Source organism: Zonotrichia leucophrys, chromosome 1A (assembly GCF_028769735.1).
Source record: "Zonotrichia leucophrys gambelii isolate GWCS_2022_RI chromosome 1A, RI_Zleu_2.0, whole genome shotgun sequence".
Classification (NCBI taxonomy): domain Eukaryota; kingdom Metazoa; phylum Chordata; class Aves; order Passeriformes; family Passerellidae; genus Zonotrichia; species Zonotrichia leucophrys.
The window spans coordinates 40,213,612-40,229,954 of record NC_088170.1 but is presented as its reverse complement, the minus strand read 5'-3'; the positions used below and the strand labels follow the sequence as shown (position 1 = coordinate 40,229,954).

Below are 16,343 nucleotides of genomic sequence, written 5' to 3'. Positions count from 1 at the left end.
ACTAGACACAAGTCTGCAAGTGCTGACAATCTGCCTCATATTCAAAGCAAACTCTTGATGTTAAATGTCAGGGTTTGCAACCTCAAGACAGCAATTTCTAAGCTGAGTTGGCCAAACAATCAGCAGCAAACTACTTATTTGAGGCTAGTTCTTCCTAATGTCTACCTGCTTAGCAGTATCAGAAAATAACTAATGATATTCATTAAACACATTCTTCACCTGAAGTACATCACATGAGCAATTGTTTTAATTATTAAAGGGATGAAAAGTAATTACAGAGGAAAACTCTGCAAATTCAGTCTAGGCAAGAAATACCCAAGGGGAAGTCATCATTATAACATTGTCCATGTGTTGCAAAAGTCAGTTGAGGAATCCTTGGTGTGTTGGCTCTCTTCTTTCTAAGCCCTTGCTAGATGTACAATGCATGGCCAGATGACCAAGCACTTTCCCTATCTTGCTTCTGAACATGGCACATATGGGCTCCCACCATGAAGGTGTCTTCTTTGAGAATATGAAAGTCAATACTCCTTTATGGCATAGCAGATGATTTAAGTACATTTCAGTAGAGCACATCAAGAAGCAGAGACACGGCGCTCTGTAATTAAATAATACTTTATACTGGTTCATGACAACGTAACACCGAGGCGACAGCACCTGCCATTTTCATGTGAAGCAATTTACATAAACTTATTCCTCTACTTCTATACCTCCAGCTGCATTCCGTAATTTATACAGACATACAAATTCTTCCCTCTGACATTAACAAGAGAAACAAGTTGAATAATCAGCTTGCAGTAGTAAGTGCATTGCATTTACTATCAAGCAAGCCTTTTTAGTTCAGCAGATGATTAATCTTCCCTCTGCGGGTAGAGTACCAGGAGATGCAGAGAGCTGACAATTGCTCTCGGCTTCTGGCCATGCTCTCCACACGCTTACCTTGCAACAACAGCATTTGCTGGATCCCTCCAAGAGCTGCTCTAATTCATTAATCCAGCAAAAGAATTGGACAGCTTTCTGCCAGGTCAGTGAATTAAAGTGGCTCACGTAAGGAATGCCAGAGACAGTAAATAGGAGTGGGAGTTTGCGCTTGGAGCCAGATCTCTCCTTTCTGACAGCAGTGAATCTCTTAGATCAGCTCAGCTGCCAGAGGTACTGCAGCCTAATTAGCATCTCCCCTTGCAGCTAACTGTGCTGGGTGTTTCCATTAGGGATAAGAGCACTAAGGTAAACCAAGAAGGGGGAAGGGGGAAGAAACCAGGCAGCCCAGCACGATAAGTGAAATGCTGAGCGTCAACTGTTTAAGAGAAGGGCTGCAACAGGCAGACCAAGTAGGCCAAATAAGGTCCTGTACCTCAGCCTATTTTTAATCCAGGTCTTTCAGCTGTGCTTTGGGACAGTATCAAGAGAAAGGACAGATGCTTGGACATGAAGACCGAGAGGTCTTCCTGCCACATGCCAGGCAAGAAACAAAGCCCCACAGATGAGACTTGGTCCTAAAATAGAGATTCCAAAATATGAAGCTGTTTGTATTACACTAACTGCTGTGCCAATTTCTTTTCTATGCCCCAATCCTGAGACTCCGAATGCTTTCCACTACATTCAAACCTCCATAACCAAGCTCATCCTCAGCTCATGACACCAACCAGTCATTCCCCTTTGTTCAGGGTTTTAGTCTGTGTAGAAAGGCATGGACTTCAACTCTCAAAGTTTATTTTACATAAGTTCACTGCTGATCTTTGACCTCAGGCTCCAGACCACTGTATTTTCACTCAGACACTACCACTAATCTCATGAGAAGGTGCTCCCACCCTGTGTCTTAAGGACCCTGTTACAGACCAAATTACATGACTGTGTAACATATGACCAACGAGATCAAGCCCTCTTTCTATTAGTGACCTTAAAGCTACGCCCACATTCTTTGTTACTTTTGCAGTTATCCTAAAGGCTATCAGCCTGAAAAGCAGGAAAGGTCCCTATCTGACCACATCTTTTGCTATCTCCCTCTGTCCTGCCAATCACAGGCCTTGTTCTTAAAAGCAAGCAGGGAACTTATCTGTCCAGCTGAAGGAATTTCTGAATCATCCCATGGGAGCACAGACTTCAAGTCAGCAGCTAAAAAATCCACTGGCTGTTGAGTGTGGGGTATTGCCTTCACACACGTGACAGCAGCTGTGCTTGTCAGTCACAATAATGGGAGGGAAGGCTCATACCTCACCCATGACAGCTTTTTGCTCTATTAAAGTTAGCAGTACTGTTTGAGCAAGATGGTAAAATGGTTAAAGGAGAAGATGCCTTAAAGTCTAACAGTCTAGTCCATACAGACTGAACATGTGTGTCAAACAAGAAACAGCCAACACACGAGATGGACAAAATGCTTAGCATTAGCTGTAGATGCTTTAGATTAAATAACCAACCTGTTCTGCTGTATTTTAACAGCATTCTTCAACTTGAGTAACTACTGAGCCTTCTAGCTTCCCCTACGTCCTACATCATTAATCAGCATACTGAGGAGAAGAAAAGTTAAAAGGAATTACATCCTAAGGCACCCCACAAAATCAAAATAACTTCATAGAGGACTACTAGACAGAAAGATAAAGAGACTTGGAAGATCCATGTGTATGTGAAAGTCTGGTGTGAGAAAAGCCCCTGGTTGAGGCAATTTACCCCTGCTCCCACAGGTTTCTTCATGTGCCACCATCTGGGATCCTCTGGGTTTGATCAGTTCCAGGCACAGCAGCCACAGCAACACCCTTGTGTGTGCCCTTAGCCTTTCCCAGCCAGCTATGGCCACAAGCCTGACTCTGCATGCTCAGCTTGCACGTCTTTAACCACATCAAACGGTCACTCCAGACGTGCACACCTGCTTCCAGTACAAGTGCTGTGTGCTATTCAGCCTGTTTCTTGGATTACCCCCTGCCAGTCAGGCTCCTTCCACAGACTCCTGGCAACACCACTGCCTGCCAGCAGTCTCCCAGCAACACTCCCTCCCACACAGATGGGCTCCCAGTCCCTCCTCACAGGCTAGCCACAGGCTGTGGGCTCCTTGGAGCCAGCATTAGTTGATGAAACACAGAGCTCAGCCCTGCAGAGCCACAGAGATGGCTCCTAATATGGAAGAGGAGCAGGAAGGCTGGCAGGAGCTTACATCCAAGGTCAAGGCTAACATCATTTCCATTAAAAAGAAATGCTCTTAAGCTCTGGACAAGGATGGGAACAGCAAACACACAGGGGGAAAGCCACTGCCCTGTTTTTTATTCCCTGTTTCCAGCTTCCTCATCCAACTGCCAGTGCCTGAGGTAGTAGTTTGCTGGAGATGGGCAATCCAAATCTTACGTGCTGGAATGGTATAGGACAATGTGGTGCTAAAATGATGACTTGCATTTCTGCACACTGCATCAGCGCTTGGTTTTATTTCCTGCGTGGTCTTTCCTTATCAACTTTTTTTGCCAAGCAAGGCACCCTAAGCTCCTTTTTCGCACTAGCAATGTGCCTTACAGAGCGTGTCCTTTTTCGAGACGCCGAAGTTGTGGCATTCCCAGGAAGAAATCCAAGGTATCTTATTGAAGTCATGATCAATGGCGCCAACCATGCAGCCACTGCCCACTGGAGAAGGAGCAGAAGCACACATCAGGAACCATGAACATTTGAGCTGGCACTATCAGTTCCTCCAACTGTTGGCATTGAATTCATTCTGTACTTACCAGGGAAAAAAAATAATCTCTGCAACCCAAACACCAACTCCAAGTAAAACTGAAAGCATTAACAGATTAAATCCGCCCCTGAGCGCTGAAGGCTCTCACCATAAGGCTCTTTATTAGGAAGTTAAGTCTTAACAAGTGGCTTAAGGGGTGGATAAAGCTTTTCCTGGGATAATCTGCCAGCATGTTGCCCAGTGCCAGTTCCAGGCCACGGAAAGAAGAAAGAAAATATATAAGATGATGAAAATCTTGGTTTGGCAAATGGATGACCAGTAACCGAGAGCTCATCTCCTATCCTTGCTCCCTGAAGTTCCCTGCTGTCCTCAGAAAGTCAAAGAAAAGTAATTTTCTACTCTGTTAGCTTCCTGAAAACAAAACCACATTGGGATTACACCTAAGATGCATGTGCTCACCCTAATTCTTTGTACTGTCAACCCTCCAGAATCTGCCTCCATCACATCTATTTGAACCATTCATCAATTAACACAAAGTAATTAACACTTTTGTCAGAGACTGTCTTTGGACAACACCACCATGGTAAAATCACCATGATCATGATTTCAAGTACTACTGTTCTCTGCAGGCACCAATTTACAAGGGGAACATGCAAAAGGGGAAACCCAGTAATGGAAAGTCAGAAGCCACGTTATGTTTATAATTCTCTCCTTTCAAGTCTACTGCTGGCTTGCTGCACACTTGAGAAACAGCAATCTAATCAGTGGCTGCCTCTCCCCAAAGCATTGTGCACTTACTGCGAGAGATCCGTTCTGCGTGCTGGCCGTGTTCGTGCTCTGCTCCCCATGCGGCTGCGTGCTTCCGTAGAGTGTCAGATTGTGCTCACTGGTCTGGCCTGCATAGTCCTGAGTGTGTGGCACCCCATACTCTGTGGGAATCCCATTCTGTGGGGGTGGTGGAAATGGGATTGTGGTGAATGGCTGCACCATTGCATCAGGAGTTGCTGATGGCTCCTGGTTACCCTTAAGAAAGGAAAAAGGAGAAAACCGCTTTATGCTACAGAACATAGATCAAAACATCAGCCTGAGAGACAACACACACGTTCATGAGAATATCCCACCCACCGTCACCATAGTATTCCACAGTCTTCTATTATCTCTCCTATCAAAAAGCACATGCCTTGCTCCTCTGAGCCATGACACTGTTTTCTTAATCTTTTCAGGGCAATTTTCTTGCTACTGGGTGGCATATAGCGAACAAATTACAGGGTTTGCAGATTGCATACCCCTGTGATCTCACACAAAGCTTTACACACAGTAAGGTATTATTTCAGAAAAGGGAAGAGGCACTCACACATTGGAACAGAGAAGAAAACAGAGAAGAACAGGGTTTCTCAACACCCCTAGAAGTACCATAACTGGATCCATCTCCTCCAGCCTGACCCCTCATTGCTCACAAGCAACCCCATAAGCAAGCACACCAAGTGGTTCAAAGCACACCTCTCTGTTATGTTACAGTGATAAAAAGTACAGTTTTTAAAATCCATCTGCAGAAGCCCCCTCCTTTGCCCTGACAGCACAGCATACACAGCACAGGTATCTGTTGCTGGAATATCCCATTGGCTTCTTGCTGGCCATGCAGGAGACACCAAAGAGCTGTAGGAAAACAAGCTGAAATCGCAAGCCAGCCGCACAGTCACTCTTTCCCAATCCTGAGCATCTCTACAATCACTCAAGGCATTAATTACCCACTCCTGCCTCAGCTTAGGGTATCCCACAGAGACCTCTTGCACAGTGGACTTCTTAGAAGCTTTTAGCGCTGTCTTAGATGTAGCTAACACCAATCAGATGACTCAGAAACAAAGAACTGACCATGCAAAAGACACCCCCAGAAGACAATAAAAATGCTACCCGCACCATGTCAGAAAACCACAAGAAGGAAACAAAAAAGCATGCAGCCCTACAGCCTCTGCAGGGATCTCACCAAGGGGAGAGCTGCATTCAGCTACCTGGGGTGAAGGAGAACAGCCTTGACATTGAAGCCCAACCCTGGGAAGCCCAGGCTGCTGCACCGCTCCTACTGCTTTCACCGCCACAGCAGAAAAAAAATCCACAGATAAGATTTATGATAGGAGGGCTGTTTGATTTATGTGCATGTCAACAGACTAATCCTGATTTTAAATTTTGGCTGCTGTTCCAGCCCTGGGTCCTCCCCCACAAAGCCTGGAGGTGCTCAAGGCTATTCTGACACCAGCATGCTTAAATCAATGGAGTAAAAGCGAAACAGACCTTATCCCGTGGATAGGAAAGGCAGAGTGGGAATTACCAAGCAGCCTTTCAGCAGAGAGCATGCAGGGGCTGACGGACCTCCAAAGAAGCCGGACAAACCTTTCAGTCCCTTTTATCAGCCTACCTGCAGCTTTCCCTTCCGGGCGGAGGAAACAATGATAAACGCAGTGCACCTCCAGCCAGCACCGGGTCATTCAGACACTGGCTGAATCCCAAATCTGCTCTGACATTAGTCTATCTGGTCTGCCTCCCCTGGGGGCCACGTGGCCAAGCGCTCCTGCAGCTGGGGAGAAGGAGAGGGAAGGGCATTCAATACCACTTAGCAGAGCCGAGCTGCAGCCTTGGCCCGTGCTGAAGAAGGAACGGTTTCAAGTCCAGCCTTGCTGCCTGCAGGTACACAAACTCCGCAGCCTTATCTGAGAATGAAGAATTCAGGGGAGCATGCCAGCCGTGGCCAGTGCTCAGCTCCCTGCACGCACTCCCCCAAGCACTTGCAGCCCTGCGTTGCGTGCTCGCAGCTCTGCAGAGGTTTTTCACGCACCAAGCACATTTTCTGAAAGCAGGACAGGATTTTTGTTTCCTCCTCAAAAAAGGAGGGCAGCCCCCCCAGCCCTCCAGTTCTGCTCATTCCTTTGTTATTCTCAGCTTCAAAGCAAGCCACTTCTGACTCAAACTAACCCATCATCAGGATCTGCAGAGCGAGTTCTAAAGCAGGAGGCAGGACAGACAGAACGACGGCCATCCCACTGCAAACCAGGTATCAGGAATCCCACTGCTCACCTGCTCAGACCATTTATCCCCTGACATGACAGCTCCATTCTGTCCACGTACTGTCTCCTTTCCAAGCTTTTCTGTTTACAGTATTTCATTGCATTTGATGGTCTGCATTCTTCCCTACAGCCCACCTTGTCTGCCCCCCATTTTGACATTTCCAATAGGAGCTAAATAGGAAACTGACTTTTTCTTTTCAATGAAAGATTTTTCCACAGGAAAAATGGAGGAGCAGAAACCATTATCAGTCTTCTTTCGACAAGCTAGATTTCCAAGTCAGCAGCATCCCAGGTCAGAGGAAGAGAATGCTGATTAGCTCCAAACAAAATCTATTCTGCCATCGTGTCAACAGTGCAGGGCTGCTCCCCAAAGGACATAGTCCAGCATTCTGTACAACCTCACTCTTAGACTGTTTAAAATGCCAGCCCAGGAACCTTATATAATCTTATTTTCAATGTTTTCCCCCCTCAGTTAATACTGTTCCTTCCAGTTTAAATACATTTCAACCTTCTAAGTATTTTCTCTCTTTTCTTCAATTATCTATCTATAAATGTTTGAAGGATGAAAAATACTTTCTCTCTCCTCTGCTGCTTGTGGCATTTTGATAACACATATTTAGTTTTAGTTTAATCACACCTCTCAAGCCAAAATATCCTGGTAACTTTATTTATTACTTCTCTCTGACCTTCCTAAGACTTTTCAAAGAAGGATTTCTGGGGCAGAATAAAATGTTTTTAATACCACTGTCACTCCTCCACTCCTCAAATCACACTAACATGCAAAAATCATATTTTTTATTACAAATGCATCCTTCATTTAATGTCTCAGGTTATCTGGAGATCTATCATTATTATATTTGTCCAGGTTTCATCATGCCATGGAGTATCTGTATCTCAAATTATTTTTCTCTTGATATGATTATGGACATATTCCCCGTCTGATTCTTTTTTTGTAATTTTAATTTCCTTTGATGCTTTAGAATTACTTTTCTCCCCTGTTTCCACTAGCGTCAACAGAAAAGGACTCCTGATGAGATCTCTGCAGGTTTCACAGCATACTGATATCCTCCAAACCCAGAGGAGATTCTACCTCTTCTGTTATTCTACCAAATTTCAACATTTACACAACACTTCATATTTTCAAGAGGTAACACAGAACTCACACACACACAGATCCCATTAATCTTCAAATACAGAACCTGAACTCCTTTCCCTACTTCTAAACCAGCATGTAAAATTCTGCATTTAGGGGTGTTGCTTGTCACACTTCACAGGAGGTAGAGAGAATGGAGAAATCCTCACATTTCCAGGTAAAGGAAAGTATCTTGTCTATCCAATCTTGACATACCTCACTGCATTGCCAGCCCTGTCTGATTAAGCTCATGAAGATGTCTTAAAGATTTACTCAAATGCAACAAGAAACCCAGATAATCAAGTCCAAGAGCAGTCACCAGTCCCAAACTTACACAAGGATGCCACCACGGGACTAGGAAAATCTGGGCGCAGCTCCCCACAAAAACTACTACCATCTTAAACTTCTGTGATGGTATGAAGTAAGTTTTAATCCATGTTCAAGAGCAGACAGACACCTCTCTTGGCCCCAAAGCATCAGGCTGGCAGTCTCCAGGAGGTGAGTGTGAGGGACATTTGGTTGCAGGAATAATTTTGGCAGTTCCAGATGAACTGATTAGCTCTGCCAGTTTGTGCTGCCATGCACCAGCCATGATAACTGCCACCCCATGCTCAAACTGGGAAAGGCTGTTCAGTGCCAGTGAAACAGTGCAATTAACACAGACTCCTTAAAAAACCCAAAAAAAACCCAAAACAAAACACCAAACCACACTTCAGTATGATATATGTTGACCTATAGTTCAAAGTAAAGCCATAATTCCTGTGTTTTTTATTCCTTCTGATGCTCTGTTCCCAAAGAAATCATTCATTCACATCAGGTAGGAATTCAAGGCAGCTGTCCCCTTGCAAAATGTTGGTATCTGATTTGTGAGCAAGCCCTCAGGGCACACGAAGGATATGGTTACCCATCTGGGCTCTGCTTTCAGGCCCCTATTCTCAGCCCTACAAAGGTCCAGTCATGTCCTTGCAGGTGCCAACTTTCTTCCCTAAGTCAGGGGTTTGCCTACACAGATCAGTACAAACTGATCCCACATTTTGTTTAAAAAACAAATTAGCTAAAGCAGTGCAAAATCCCTAATGGGGACACATTTCTAAGAGCTTATGCAGCTTCAAGTTAATTAATGAACTTTGCAGCTCCAAGCTAAGCGGAGGAACGATGAGTAACCGATGAGTAACTGCACGTGGCAATACCTTGTGGAAGGGTGGGAGCTGGGGACGACAACTCAACAAGGAGCAATGTGGTTCAGCAAATGTGACACAGGATGAATTCTTTCAGCAGACAGCAGGTGGTGATCCAAGATCACGGCACTGGAGCGCAAAGAGCAAACACCAGAAATGCACACAAAGGCCTCCTGCTTCCATAAAACTGTCAAAGATCAGTCTGTTCTGTGAAGGAGTGGTTTTGTTTTCCTCATCAGAGAAATGGGTGTAAGTAGAGGGATATAAAAGGAGTCTTATAGCAATGCAGCTCCAGATCTCTTTTGCTATGCCATAATATGCATAGATAGAAAACCCTAACCAGCCAAATAAAAATTACACTCCTGGTAAAGCTAAGCTAGTAAAATTTCTGTATAGATGTGGCAAACTGCCATAAGGTAACTGGTCTGTGTTATCCATAACCCTACTGTGAGTCATCAGCATCACACAAAGGTGCAGGGAAATGGCACAGCATATAAACATCAAACAATCTCTTAAAAATGCCTTTGAACTCTGCTAACCCCCAAATCACTGGGATGTGGGTATAAGCCTATTAGTGGAATGGGTTTCTAATACATATGTCTTCACTGAACTAATTTTATGAATCCTCAAAGCAACTGACTTGCAGCTAACAGAGGCAATTAACCTGTTTGTGAAGACCAGAGTTCCAGGCTACAACTGTTTGCTCTCTGCACCTAATCCCTTCTGTAAACAGCAAAAATGTTTGGAGCTGGGATCTGAAGAACCTGTCAGGACCCTGGAGCTGCTGCCCACCCTCAGCTCTCTGTAAGAAAGGGATCCTGCTGAGTGAAGGGAATGCAGAGACCATGCTGTCCCACCTAGAAGCCAGGTCACAGCTTCCTGTCAGGGATGCAAACATCACACATGCAAAGCACTGCTCCCTGGCTGTACAAAGACAAGAGAGAAAGGGCTTGCCATACAAGGCTGCTGCTTAGGAGCATGAGAATAATTAATTAATTAATTAATAATGGGCTGTGTTCCACCCCCCTCCCCTTCTCACAGATCAACAAAAAAGCTGCTGTAGCCGGGTCTCTTTGCCAGCCCCTTCCAACACAGTCTCCCTTCCCAGTTCCCAGCTGCAGCTTCAGAGGGGCTCTGGCTGAAGCTGCCACCATCCCCCCCCAGCTGTGCACTCCTGCCCTCTCTCCCCTGCCAGCTTGCCCACCACTGAGCCCTTTCAGCACATATCCCAGGAAAAAAATTACTTTTTATTGCCAGGTTAGTTTTGTTCCCAGTTAAGAGCGCTGAAACAGCTTGGCAAGGAGCTGGAGGAGAACCAGAGCCAGAAAGGACAGGGGGTGGAGAAGCTGGGGAGGGAAGGGCCGTGGGCATCAGCACTTGGATGAGCTCAGGCTGCCAGGGAGCTGCAGTCTCCAGCCTGCATTAACCCTCTTCTCAGGCAATCCCACACTGCCCGCTGATAACAAATGTATCAACGAGCTAATGGGAACGGATACAAAGCAGCAGGAGCGATGCTCCCCACATGCACCAGGAACTCCCTGGTTACTCCAGCATTATCCCTTGCACAAAAACCACAGGCTGGGGCATTCATTACACCAAAGACAGATTCCATCCTACACTGGTGGCTCTCACAGCACACAGAACCTATGCCTGGGTTTTTAAAATTCTGCTTTTACTCTTTAGGGCCATGAAGATACTCAAACACGAGGCAAAGGGATGTACAGAATGCTGAAGTGATGGCTTTCCAACACCAGAGACACCCCAAAACAGTGATTTGGCCACACCAACCCTTCAAGTGCCCACAAACATGATACAAGCTCTCTATTCCAAAATGCAGCAATAACACTTCCTCCATTGTGGCCATTTCATTACAGATTACCTTTGAATGGGAAGAGTGGGTAAAATGCCTACAGAAAAGAAATCTGGGGGCGAAAAGGATAAGTACAAAGCATATAACCATCTCATATCCTTGATCTTTGTACAAACCCGTTCCTGGATTCAGAGGGGTATGTGACCCTAACCTGACACCCACTCTCCACACTACAAAGGCATTTCTGTAACTCCAGAGAGCAAGACTGACATGCCTGTGTGTCTGGGACACAGACTGATAAAATCAACACTCTTTCTTGGTGTGGGTTGATCATAAAAGCACCTTGAAGAGGATCACAATAATAAGGGGTTTTGTATTTCATCTGCACATCTGGAGCTTAATCTTCATTTGATCTATGACACACTGTGGTAATAGAAAAGGATGCAGAAATTTTGACTCTACTGTCATGGGCATGAGAGCAATTCCTCCTGAATCCTCCCAAAGAGAAACTCTAAACCTAGGCAGTTCTGGAAACATCTGCTGGAATTTTATGGCAGTTTTGTTAAAATAAAGGGAAGTTAAGTTCATGGGTACACTTTTGAACATTTAAATGAGATGTGATCACTCAGGAAATGCCTTTTCCACTGGGTTAAGTTAAGCCTCAATAAGCTAATCTTGCACCAGTCAAAAAAAAAAAAATCTAACAAGAGATGCCTGCACTCACACTTGCACCTAGCTAACCATTTAAAGGCATGTCTCCTTCAACTTCCTGGTGCAAGCTTGCACTAGATTATCTAATCTTGCCCTTCCTAGATATGTAAAGCAAGGGAAGAACAAGTTATCTTCCAATACACACTCAATCATTCCAGGCCACCAAAAAGTGTTCTGTAAAATAAAGCAGCTGGCCTTGGCCTTTTTTTTAAATGTGTTTAAGAACATGTTTATGGAAAAGAAGTTCAAGCCTCCCCTTTGGTAGGAAAGGATAAAAGAAAATTATAGTCTTATCTTACTGTTATACACAGGAAGCACTCACTCATCCCCATGCTATCATCACTTCCAGTAATGGCCAACTTTTGCTCTACCCCTATGAACAAACACAGGCTCTCATGCACACTTGGTAAGACGCCCTCAGGCAACCTGCAAAGAGGCTTCCTGTTGGATACAACCAAGGCTTTAGAGTTACCCAACATTAATAAGGCCTAGGGCCACATCTACTTACCAGCCTGAAATGTACCTTTCAGATTTTAAAAAGCCCTGATTTCTGCTCCTGAAATCTACATTGTTCCCCACTAAAAAAAAACAAGTAAATTAAATGTTACTGGCACAAAAGCATCCCACCAAATGCTTTCAATCCAGTCATCCTCTCTGGGGTTGATTAGAGAGAATTGTGTTTTGAGAGACATCAGGGTCCCAACATCTGTTTGCATTCCGTATTAGGAATTAAACTACCACTGAGAATTACTGGGGAGAAGGGAATAAGGATGGAGAACAAAGGAAAATGTCACCAGGATGGATACATCCTCAGCAATTTAAGAAAAAAGCTCAGGCTCAATTTTTTGGTCCAGATTGGTCCTTTAGCACCTACCCTGGTTGTTCTTCTCAGCTCCACAACTTTCCAAGTGACTATTTTCCACTCAACATGCACAGTCAAACATTCTTAAGGAAAAAAAGATTTCCATAAGATGACTAGCTTTCAACAAATCAGCATGAAAATAACGTCTCAATACTACGAATCAAGTCCTTCATAATCCAGCAGGCACCCAGGGTGGTACAAGCATGTCCCATACAAGAGAGATTACTCTCCTGTCAGGCAAAACCAGCTAAGTTCTTTCTCTGGGACCAGAATTGAAATGAGTCACAGCTAAGGAAGAGTGTGCTGCAGATGTGTCACGTATGTTTAATCCAAGCTAGCTGCCATCAGCTATTCAGCAGATTAGCAAACTAATCACACTCTCCATTGCATGACTGTGGATCCTCTCTCAGGGAAGCAGCAGAAACCTGAGGCCAGTCATGGGGAAGGAATGGGAAACTGCTTTTCAGGAGAGGTCCACGGTTGCAGCAGGATATCTGGGCACTATGTGACACTTTTGATGGCACAGAGGACCTGCATGTGCTGGTTTTACTTTTTTCTGCCTTACTCCAAAGACAGCTAACCAATGGTTACCAGTGCTCCTTAGAAAAAGAAGGGCTACAGCACATGGAAATATAACAGGGAAGAAAATACCACCTGGTCCTACAGTATCTCTTGACCAGGTTGGCAAAGTAGTGCCACAGTTACTGTCTCCTCAGCTAATTCTGCAATCAGATTGCTCAGTTCAAACAGCTTTGTTTCAAGGGAGAGAGTAACTCACCAGCTGATGTACTTCAGAAAACCAGTATCTGCTTCTCCAACCCCAATCAAGGACCTAGCTGGACAGATAAGCAAGTTTTCATCACGTCTCTGCTCTGCAAATGGACTATTGCTCTGCATCTGCAAGTACATCTTGCAGATCTCAGTGAGCGAGGAGAGTTACTCCTGCAACCTCAAGAACTCAGATGGCTTTCCTGAATGTTTAAATCCTCGTGAAGCTCACTCAGCCCTTTAGAGAGATTTATATCTACTTTATTGACAAGGATTTCTCAAAGCCTTCGCTATGTAACACAGCTATCTGCAATAGACTCCTCCAGATCTCTCTATACTTCCAGTGCTCTTATAGGAAGGATTTGGAAGCTCACTGTTGGTATCAGGCTTTCCTGTCCTTCTCTTCCCTGCTGTGAAGGCAATGAGCTGAAGCAAGGAGTGAGCTGTGCAGAGGGGCTGCTCTGAGCTGACCTGGCTCCTGGAGGAAGGACAAACCTCCAAGCCCTGTCAGGCAGCTTCACACACACTGGCCCCTTCAATTCCCCAGATTTCAGCAGACAGCAGGGAAGTCTTCCCGCCTGCCTGCACTAACTCCAGCACCATACAGAAAAAAAGCAGCCCTGCCTCTGCTGCCAGAGCAGGAGGAGGAAAAAGGGAGAAAGCGCCGGGAAGGGGAGAACACATCTGGAATCAATTGGAGAGCGCTGAATGCCTTGGAAAGAACTGCAGAGCTGGCAGAAACCATAGTGAGGAGCCGCGTGTTCGGACGTGACTCTGCAGCAAAGGTGCAGAACGAGACGTATGCAGCATATTTAAACACAAAACCAGAGCTCCTCTTGAGGCTCTGGGGTTCTTTTCATGCAAGCAGCTAAACGGCTCAGCCCTGTCATTTTCACTGCCACTGGCCTATCACGGGCACGCTCAGAATTCAGTACAGAAGACAGGAGATGAGATGAGGCAAAGGGGACCCATCTGTGACTCGAGTACCAGGACTCAGTCACGCAGCAACAACATTATATCAAGCTGCTCTCAGGGTGCAGGGCGGAGGAAGTCTGTGACTGACTTGGCACACATTTCAGAACAGAAATTTGACGGTTTAAAAACACAGATTTCTTCCCACAGTTACTTTCCATTCCAGCATTCTCCTATCTCTTGCTGGTCATTTGTTCCAAGAGTAGTTTTCCATTTTCAAAGAAGCCTCCACTGTGTGTCCTGGAAAGCAGAGGCTCTGGAAAGGAGCAGAGAGCCATAGAGATGCAACTCACCAGTGCAGAAGCCTGGTACAGAGAGTGACTACAGCTTTCAGATATATTACCAACCTGAGCATGTGGGAAGCATTGCTACTTGGGTATGTGGCCTTGGCCAGACAAAAAAATAAGATATATGCTTCATTTTGCAAATTTTAAAAATGGAATTTAAAAATTCAGAAGGGAACATGAAAGAGCTACATAAATGACCCCAAGATTGGAAAAAGCCACATGGCTGCACACTGAAAAGCCCAATTTATTTTGCTTATCATGAAAAAAAAAAAGTGATAACTGATTATTTTATTAAAGTATATTAATTGTGAGGAACAAAGTAGATGCTAATAATATTTAATCTAATGAAAAAATCATCAAGAAAACCAATAGCCAAAAGCTGAGTCTGATAAATTCAGCTCTGGTAAAAGACACCATTCCATTTTGTTTACTGATTTCTAAATGACAGTCATTAAGTCAGCTGGTAAGAAAAACTCAGTCTTTTCAATATTTTCTAGATTTTGTGCTGAAAACATTACGTCGCCCAAAACAGAGGTACCTGAGTGAGACAGAACAGCCTACAATGCAGGTACAGCCAGAAGAGACAACCTAAAGCCAGATCTATACAACAATATCCTGGAAAGCTAACAAGAACTGGTGGAAGTCAATGCACATAAATTAAAGCTGATTAAACTAAGCAGTATACACATTTATAAGCATAATAACCTCACGGAGAGGAACAAGCTGTTGAAAAGCATAGGTGCAGTTCAGTGTACCACCTAATATGACAAACTACCAGCTGACCTTGGAATCAGGGGCTGCTCTTCCCCTCCCCAGCTGTTGTGAGATCCAGTCACGCCACAGCCACTGCCAGAAAATTAATCCAAACAATAGTCATCTGTTTGGTCATAAACTCGACTGTCTCGCTCTGGATCTGGTTAAGCACAATGCCCAAAGCAGTGAGGAGGCTGAGCATATGGCTGGGGCACAGAGACAGGGGGACTGTTCTTCTCACAGCAGCCCACAGTTACACTACATTAAGTGCAACTTTGAAATGCACCTGAAAGCCACTTCATCCCAGAGCAAGAGGCTAGATGGACATTTAGCATATGCCATTGCCACTACCTGCTTCACTTGTACTTAACTTCTAGAACATCTCCACATAAGCCAGCATAAAGCTGGTTCATACACAGTGAATTTGTCGAGTATCTGAGGAAAAATTTTCCCATTGTTACAAAATCCTTTTAAAGCCTCTTTTCCCCAGGCCTTTCAGCTAATGTATGCTTACCACATTCCTGCTGTAACCACGAACCAGTACAGACTTCTTCCCTGCACAGGCCACCTGCACAGCTCATAGGCAAAGCTCGAGGTGAGCAGCACATCTGACCACCTTTCAAGTGCCTCTTCCTGGACTGGGTATCACTAAAGCAGCTCCTGCAGCACCCACACTCAGCAGCACCATTGGAAACCTGCTGCTCCCTTGCCACCACCACATCAATGCCCTGGGACACATGAAGCATGTGCTGGTTTAACAGTAGGAACATGCAAAATATTCACATTAAACTACTGCTTATCACTGGCACTAGTACTTTTAAACTGCTCTATTTTACTGAAGCTAAATCAATAAGGCTTAAAAGCTAAATTGATATAAAAGCATCTCATGTCAGGGCATGTCTGTCAGCATCTGCAGCTCCCATAATATATTACTGCGTGAGTTCCCGGTAAATTGACCCCTCCGTAATTCTCAGCAGATCCCCACCTTCCATAGCCAAGTGCATTAAAGGTCCTTTTTCTCCCACCTCCTTGTAACACCTACAGAAAGACAAAAACACAGGCTATGCAAAACTTAAACCTTTAAACCCAAGCCAGTTGGTTTGCCCTTCTGTACATCCCCTTTCACACTCACAGTGTCAGGCTAAACAAAGCCCCTCAC

At 44.8% G+C, this 16,343-nt stretch overlaps 1 protein-coding gene across 10 annotated transcripts in view; it reads right to left on the bottom strand.

Moving 5' to 3' along the window:
- The window catches only part of RBFOX2 (RNA binding fox-1 homolog 2), a 164,089-nt gene that overhangs the window by 49,960 nt on the left and 97,786 nt on the right, over positions 1-16,343 (bottom strand). For all 10 annotated transcript variants that reach the window (XM_064702484.1, XM_064702488.1, XM_064702480.1 and 7 more), the window contains one exon: positions 4,451-4,675. In XM_064702484.1, coding sequence (XP_064558554.1) covers positions 4,451-4,675 — 225 coding nt within the window. The remainder of the gene's footprint in view (positions 1-4,450; positions 4,676-16,343) is intronic.